Here is an 8,169-nt window from a genome sequence, read left to right as displayed (position 1 = left end):
TCCTTCCCGCCCTCGCGCTGCGCCCAGGTAGCTGCGAGGAAACTTTTGCAGCGGCTGGGTGGCCGTCGTCTCCTGCTCCTCACAGAGCCGCTGCCAGCCTTGCCGCGCCCCGGGACTGCTTTCGTCCCCTCCGCTGCCACTCTCTCGTGCCTCTCGCTCCGCGTGCAGAGGATGGCCGGCACCGTGCGCACCGCGTGCTTGGTGGTGGCGATGCTGCTCTGCCTGGATTGCCCGGGACAGGCGCAGCCCCCGCCGCCGCCGGACGCCACCTGTCATCAGGTCCGCTCTTTCTTCCAGAGACTGCAACCCGGACTCAAGTGGGTGCCCGAGACCCCTGTGCCAGGTGAGGAGAGCTTTCAGGTGCATCTTCTGCGCTCAGCGGGGAGCAGAGGCGCACGGTGGCCATCCGTTGAGCGCTCTGGGACCGCGATAAAGCGCCCTGTGGCCAGGCACTGGGGATGGGTCCCTGACTGGGCCGAGCCGGCCCGCTGGGGTTGTGAACCAGGCTCGTGTCCCCCGGGCTCCCACTGCTGGAGGGGACCCCGCGAAGGACCGAAACTGCTGGGTGGCTTGCCAGAGCGCGCCCATGTCTGGGGAAGGCGGGAAGGTGGGGACTGGTTCTCTGGGCCCTGGAGCCCCATGTCCAAGCTGCTACCTCGGGAATTAGCCCCCCTCGCTTGCACGTATGTCAGAACGGCAGCGAGAGCAGGAGCGCAGCTCTGGACATCCTTCTCTTCGGCAGCCCCTGCGCCCTCTGTCCCCAGCTTGCCTCCAGGCTCAGGGCCCAAGTGCAGACAAAGTTGAGGCCAGCTCCCCGAATCCGCAGTGGCAGGTAAAGACATGAGGAGAGAAACTTTTGAGTGGAAGAGTCCCCTTAATGAAGAGAGCTGAGTTTTGCCCCTTCAAAGCAGCGCTCCCTGATTGCCAACATCCCGTCCTAAAGGTGCTGCTGGAACCCAGAGCGGGCGTCCAAAGAGGGTCTCTAACTCCTCCCCCTCTCCCGTTCAGCTGCCTCTTTGACAGCGTGGGCTTCCTTAGGGAGATGAGTTTAGGTGGGGAGCAAAGTTTTGGGACGTCTGTCTTTTGTTCTCCACAACCCTATCGTGCCGCGAGGGCATATTTTAACCTTAGCTGAGGGCTGCGGCTGTCAACATATGAATATCAATGGACCTGCGTGATTGACTGTCCCGCGGTGAGGCTCCAAAAAGCCTGCCTTAGAATCCAATTAGGACAAGTTTTGATACTGGCAATATGGCCAGGAAGAGCTGCTTGTTAACAGGTTAATTTCTCTGTGCGCTCGGCAAGAAATAGCTGCTGGTTGTGGCAAAACCTAAGAAGCTAGTGGCCTCCAGCGCTTCTCCGCGATCCACACTCTCAGTGTGGCGCGCGCCCCGCACTTCCAAGCGATCGGGGAGCAGCCCCTCACCAAAACTTGGCTCATGGCTTTCCAACAAGTCGGGGAAAAGCTTGCCTGGTGGCTGGACCAAGCTGTGAAGGCGGATGCTCGCCCTATGGGCGCTGCCAGGGAGCGTTCACTGGCAGGAGGTTACCTAGGCAGCCAGCGCGCCCTCAGCCTTTTCTTTTAGGTGGATGAAAAGAGCCGAGCGAGCCTGCTGCTTAGTTGCAGAGGTAAATTTGGTCACCCTTTTGGGGGACTAAAATGCATTTGCGCATATGTTAAGTATTGCTTTGCAGGATTTCACTCCAAAGGGGGAGGGAAGCAAAATTACCTCTTCCACCGTTGAGTGTTAATGACGGACCACGTGGGCGTGTGCATGAGCTGTGAGGGGCAGCCTATGACTCAGTTCAGTCGAGCTGAAACAACAGGTGACACTCTCGCCCCTCAAAGTGCCCTGGCAATTAGATTGCTGAGGCCACAGATGTTGTGGATAATGCTAAAAAAAAAGGAGGGGGGGTCCTCACAGGCTGAGCTCCCTTGAGATGAATGGGTCCAGGATTGGGATTGGAGGGGGCACATTTGACTGATTTGAACCCAGGGAGTTAAAGGTTGGGGCGAAAAGAAGAAAATGACCAAAGGGAATGGAGAGATATATGATTCGAAGATACCCCTCTGCATGCACCGCGCGCGCGCGCACGCACACACACACACACACACACACACACACACACACTCACGTTCTCTCGCTTTAGCTCTCTCGCTGTCTCTCTCTTGCCTAGGCATTCCCCCTCCCCCACTGCCCTCTGAGCTGGCTGCCTGCCTCTTTGCAGCATCTGTATAAAAGTATTGGGAGGGCCCACACACTGTGTCTATGAGATTTGGCCCTACTTTCCTCCCGCCCTGCTTCCCTCTAAAAGCATCGCCCCGCCACCCCCTCACCCCCCCTCCCGTCCACTGCTCGCCTCAAGATGGCCACACTTAGAGAAAAGGAACTTGGAATGGAGCTTTTTCATTTTCTTCAAGTATTCCACAAACTCAACCTGGAGAGACCACTTTCCTAGGTCCTTCTCCGCAGAAACCCAACATGCCCCACTTCAGTGCTGTTTCACAACCCTGTGCGGGATCGAGCGCCTTCCACACAGCAGGCACTGCTCGCTCTTGCCCTGGAGCCCAGCCAAACTTCAAATATGGTGAACCCATACGGCTACCACATCGAGCCTGTGCTCTCTGGGGCTGTCCTGGCATGAAACCATGCACTCCGAGGTTTTTTGCTCCACAAATGCGCTCGCTGTAGACAGAGGCAACATGGTGAAAGTCCTAATGGCCATATGTGGAAAGAGCTCATCAGTATTTCAGAGAAGAAATGATAATGGCAGACTAAATACAATGGCAAGTGCATAATTTCAAAGTGAATAAATGTGTAATTTGCTGCTGTCGTTCAGTGGTTGGAAATTGAAAGAGCGCTGCAAATTATTTGATCCTTATGAACCATCATAATGAGAGTTTGACTACTCCTCTCTACCCCCATCTATATTTTAAGCTCCCATCAATTTGCCAGCTCTACTGTATTAGCTGCATTCAAGTTTTCTTTATCCCAGATAAAATGAGATCTTCGGTCAAAGTAAGGAGACATTCTCAAGAATGTCCTGTCTTTCTGGGGGTACGCATTTGGGAGTGACTGTGGATTTAGACCATTAGCAGAATAGGTTTGAGTGGATAAGGTACATGTCTTATGCTAATATGGATGAGATGAAATCAGCCAGCCCACAAAATAAATATTGCTGAAGGACTACACGGCATGGCCACCAAGCATTCTCATGTACTCCTTTCTTTTCAAGTGCTCAAAGACACAGGAGAGCCATTCTAAATAGCATGTTCCTCAAATCCACAGATCTTTTCATAACGCCCCCCCCCATTCCTTCTTAAGGATTTGTAATTTGGAAAGCACCACAGATGGAAACCAGGCACACAGAGTTAGCGTTTGGCAGAAAAATCTATATAACCGACTTGCAGTGCAGCTCTTTTGCCCTTATTTAATTTAGAAAAATTCAGAAAAAAAGGCAATGAGCTCATAAGTCTAGATGTTTATTTTGTTTTGCTTAACCTACCCACAGGCGCAATCAAGAATGGATACAATTTTAGGCAAGGAAAGTGAGCTAGTAATCAGACAATGATGGTTCCAATTGTCTCAAGGGAAATGTTACAGAAGTCTGAAAAAAAATTCTTCTAAACAAAAATCAAGTGTAATTCACTTTATGAATGCCATACACCAGTTGGGGGTGGGGCGGGTAGAGTAGTGATGGAGAGGACTGATGGGAATCAGAAAATCAAACAAACCGTGATAGTGTTACAACTCCCCAAAGATTGAGGGGTCTTGCCTTAGGGGGCCTTGGAAAGCGAGAGAACCAGTCCAGAGGGCCAAATGTTTGTACTGGTAAAAGACAGGTTTGAAGAGCCAAGATTTGGAGTTTCTCAAAATAGATGAAGTGACATAAAAAGAAAATGCAGCATTCTTAAACCAAAGAGAGAGTTTGGTATTTGTTTTGTTTTTGAGTGGCTTTTTTTTTTTTTTTAATGAGAATTAGCAACTGTATCTGGTATGCCAGCTGTGGCTCCCCAATTAGTTTGAAGTAGTTTTCCAGGTCCTCTTAGGAGCTCCGTGGCACAGTGGTTAAGCCCTCAGCTGCTAACAGAAAGGTCAGTAGTTCAAATCCACTCAACAGCTCCTTAAGAGAACAGATCTACTGTTTGCTCCCATAAAGATTATGACCTAGGGGGGAGGGAAAGACAATATCCAATAAGGGGTACATCAGACACTAGAAGCAATTAATGAATTAATCAAGGATAATTAACAAAATGTCCATCAACGATTAAAACAGAAGCAAAATATGATGTGTAAACATTCACTGAAAAATGTAAAAGGTTCTTGTCTTTTTTTTTTTTAAAAAAGAAGCCACCTTAAAAAAAAAAAAGTACGTTTACAAACTATGAAAACCTGTGTGGGAGTTCTGCTCTGAGTAGAACTGAGTTGGCTTTATTCTGTCCCTTAGAGTCACCCTGAGTCAGAATCACAGGGTACACAGTAACATAACACAACAGAGAATCCTATTGGAGAGAGAACACGCAAGAAGTGAAGTGTAGGAGAGTTTTCTCCTCTGAGATTGCACTAGACATTTGGGTGGTCAGATGATTTGGTAAGACTTTGAAAAAGTTATAGTATTGAATGCTAACTTGGAACAGCTTCTACAATTGTTTCCAGTGTGTTCTGAATGTATTTCTTCCACTAATCCGGATCATTGCTACTGAAATGTCCTTAGAGGGAGTCATGGATCTGATTGAAGCTGATTGGGAGGGCACCCTGACCTGAAGGGAGGCGAAGACTACCCTTATCCATGCCTTGGCAGGGTAGGGTGTTAGGTGCTGGGCGTACAAAAAAGAGTAAGACACAGTTCCTTTTGTCAAGGAGCTCATAGTCTAGTGGGGGTGCATACAAGGAAATCAGGCTTCCCAGGAAACTTGTAGGATTAAATAAGGGTGAAAAGGGCTAGAAAATACCTCCAGGAAATTGGCTGAAATGGTTACAATAGCCAGCCTGGGCAAAGGAAAAGAACTGAAGAGATGAAGTGGGAGATAGGGAGAGGTCACTTAATAGGACCGCCATCTTAAAAAGAGTTTCCTTAATTCTTGGAGCAAATTCCAATCTGTAGGGCATTAGGAAATGCAAGCATGAGAAGATTTTGGTGTCTCTTAGATGACACAGATGGTCGTGTCATTTTCACACCCCCCTCACCTTTGGGCTGGTGGGTAGTGTCCAATATTTTGTTGCATTATTTTTGCACATTCTGCTACTTCCTGTTCAGAGTTGCAATATTTGCTGTTTATAATAGCCTTGAAAAGGGCCACTTTACAGACCTGGGAGTAAAGAGTGCTGGATTTGGCTGGTGTGAGACAAAACTGAAAATACATTTTCCCTTAAATGGTAGCTATCAATGGCCACGCCAACTCCAGTGTTTGTTGCATATACAAAAGCATGGGTCTTAAGAGGTATCTTATTACTCATTTCTAAGAAAATTGAAGATAATCACTTATAACTTGTGCACACGATACATCATTTGGAAAGAATTTCGCTGGGGATCATATTGCTCAACTGAAAAGTTCTGGCATGCTGAATTTGTACATTTTTGTGAATGCTTCCTTTTACTCTGATCTCTAGCTTTTTTTCTGCATATGGTTATTTGTATGTTTTAGATTATAAGCTTCTTAAAGGGACAGCACTGTATTTGATGCAGTGTGGAGTACAATGCTCAGAGAACCATAGAGCATTTAAAGGATTGAAGAGAATAGTATTTCTAGAATGCCGTGTAGTTCTCTATGAAAGCTCACATGCTTTTCTTCAGCTAAATGCCATCTTGCTTCTTTCAATAACCTAAATCCACATTATTAGGGCAACTTCCTAGGGAAATATGTACAAACTTTTTGGGGTACATATATTTAGACTCAGGCTTTTTCTGTTAGCTGGTGGTTGCTGTCATCAGGTAGAGCTTGTTAATGTTGAGCACTCAGAACAAATTGAAATTAGCAACATTGTTATGACTAGCTTAGTGTCCTTAAAGACCCACAGTTATTATAGTACGCAAATTGTAAGACATCTCTTAAATCAAGCCCTCTTTGATTTAATGTCAGCTAGTGAATGTTGACATTACCATATTTGGGAGTTGAGATGTAACACATGCATGGACCTGACGAAGGGCCTCCCAGGTTTCTGAAACCTAACTTCTTCAGACTTTGTGTTTGGGTTTAATTCAAGAGACCAGTCCAAGAGCCAACATCTCTTCAGCTCTAGCTGGGCCTGGGATCGGCCTTGATGATTTCAGTAATCTCGGGTCTAATGCAGGCAGGGAAGCCCCCACGCCATCCGCCCATATTTAGCAAATTGCCTTGAAACTGGATCCCCAGAACTCCATTAAGAAATGAGCATTAGAAAATAGAATCCAAGTCATGGGCCCCAGACCGGCTTTAGAGAAAGCATAAAGTAATGGGAATGTACCTTTCTAAGAGGTAATGGTAGGGAGAAAGAGAGTTGGGCATATCTGCACAGAAAGTGTGCATTTGGAAATGTTTGGGGGGTGGTGGTGGTGGTACATTAGTCTCACTTCAGCATCTTGTTGAATATACATAGTAATGAAGATTTAGTTCAGTACTTCAAATCAGGCCAATTAAAGATGAATTACTCTGTTGCTACTTAATAGCAAAACTGACCATTTTTTAAGGCAAAAATGATCTAAAATTGATTACTGAGAAAGGCATTGCCACTTCCCCCTCTGAGAGGAACTGGACAAAGCCTCATTGGAGCGTTTCCCTCCCTAGTTAAAAGGAGTCAGTGTTAGGACCAAAATGTATTGCGAGTCTCCCCATCAATTAATTCTCATAGCTGAAATTGTATTTATATGCTAGATTAGTAAATCCACTAAGCTCTTTGAAGTGTACTCAATAGGCTTATATTGATAAATAGAAGATAGGAAGGGAGATAAAATACAAGTAAAAGTGGTCAAAAGAAAGGATAAGAATGTGAAGGTCATTATAAAGGAAACCTCTGTCCATCCTTTCCATCCATCATCCATCTACCCACCTGCAAGTGAAAAGATTTGCATTTTTTGGCCGATATGATTTTGAGAAGGTGATTTCTTACAACTTCCACAGTGAAGCATGCATATATGCATTTCTTTTCTTTTTTATATTTTATTGGTTTTCCTATAATAATTACTTTACATTATGTTTCATTTCATATATATTGTTTTTTTAAAAATAATTTTAATGAACATTTACAGGTATTTTGGATTTCCATTCATTCATTGCTGCACTTCTCTCCCCCACCTAGCTCTCCACCCCAGTTCGCTCCTCTCTTTGAAAAGTAGAAGAAACACTCCCTCCCTGGTATACAATCCCCCCACACCCCTCCCACCACCCCAAGTACATTCCACTATGCAACCTTAATTGTGGACTCTTGTTATATTGTGTTTTATACAGTCTTTCATTTACGTTGTGTTTCATACAATCCTTCATATACATTCTATTTTACATTTTTTAAATTGGTTTGCTTACAAACTTTATATACATTATGTTTCACACTTTTCTTCATTCATGTATGCATTTCTTAAAAGAGTTAAGAGAAGGCAGCATGTTAGAATAAATTTTGCTCTGACCTTTTTGAGTCCGGCTTCAAAAGTAAGTTTGTTAGTAGAAAATTAGAGGTTCTGAAGGTAGGGACTTTGTTAGGTGTTCATTATGAGCTTTGTCTTTCCTGCCAGACTGAGCTCCTTGAGTTTAGGGGCTGTATTCATTTTTGTAACTTCTGTGTCCAGCATGGAAGAGGCATAATTGACACTTAATAACTATTAGCTAACTAAGAGAGTAAATGGAGTTAGAAATTTATCACAAAAATAAAATTTCCATAAAACCAATATAGAAGTTGTCTGGTGTGGTGTTTTTTCCCTCCTCGGGTTTGTTTGATTTTTTGGTGTTGTTTTAACTGATATACTAAGATTTCAGAAAGAGTATTTTAATTGTCCTTTTAGGGAGAAAATCCATTTATTGTCTGTCTATAGGGAAGTAATCAAGTGCATTGGTTTAATTCATTTGTCTGTAAAATAATAACTCTCTGGAAGAAATAGACTAGTGAAATCTGAGAAGAGGTAAGTACTTACTTGATGGTTGTTTACAAGGCTAGTCCAAGTAATTTAAAAAGAAATTAAAGATATATATAGATATAT

The 8,169-nt window shown here is 44.8% G+C and overlaps 1 protein-coding gene across 3 annotated transcripts in view; it reads left to right on the top strand.

Moving 5' to 3' along the window:
- The first annotated feature begins 9 nt into the window (after nt 1–9).
- The window catches only part of GPC3 (glypican 3), a 528,201-nt gene continuing 520,041 nt past the window's right edge, over nt 10–8,169 (top strand). For all 3 annotated transcript variants that reach the window (XM_006881809.1, XM_006881808.1, XM_006881807.1), the window contains exon 1: nt 10–343. In XM_006881809.1, coding sequence (XP_006881871.1) covers nt 172–343 — 172 coding nt within the window. In that variant the 5' untranslated portion in view covers nt 10–171. The remainder of the gene's footprint in view (nt 344–8,169) is intronic.

The sequence above is a fragment of the Elephantulus edwardii genome, unplaced genomic scaffold, assembly GCF_000299155.1.
Source record: "Elephantulus edwardii isolate Elephantulus edwardi_28Jun2011 unplaced genomic scaffold, EleEdw1.0 scaffold00016, whole genome shotgun sequence".
In the NCBI taxonomy this organism is placed as follows: Eukaryota; Metazoa; Chordata; class Mammalia; order Macroscelidea; family Macroscelididae; genus Elephantulus; species Elephantulus edwardii.
This window is presented reverse-complemented; position numbering and strand designations above follow the sequence as displayed.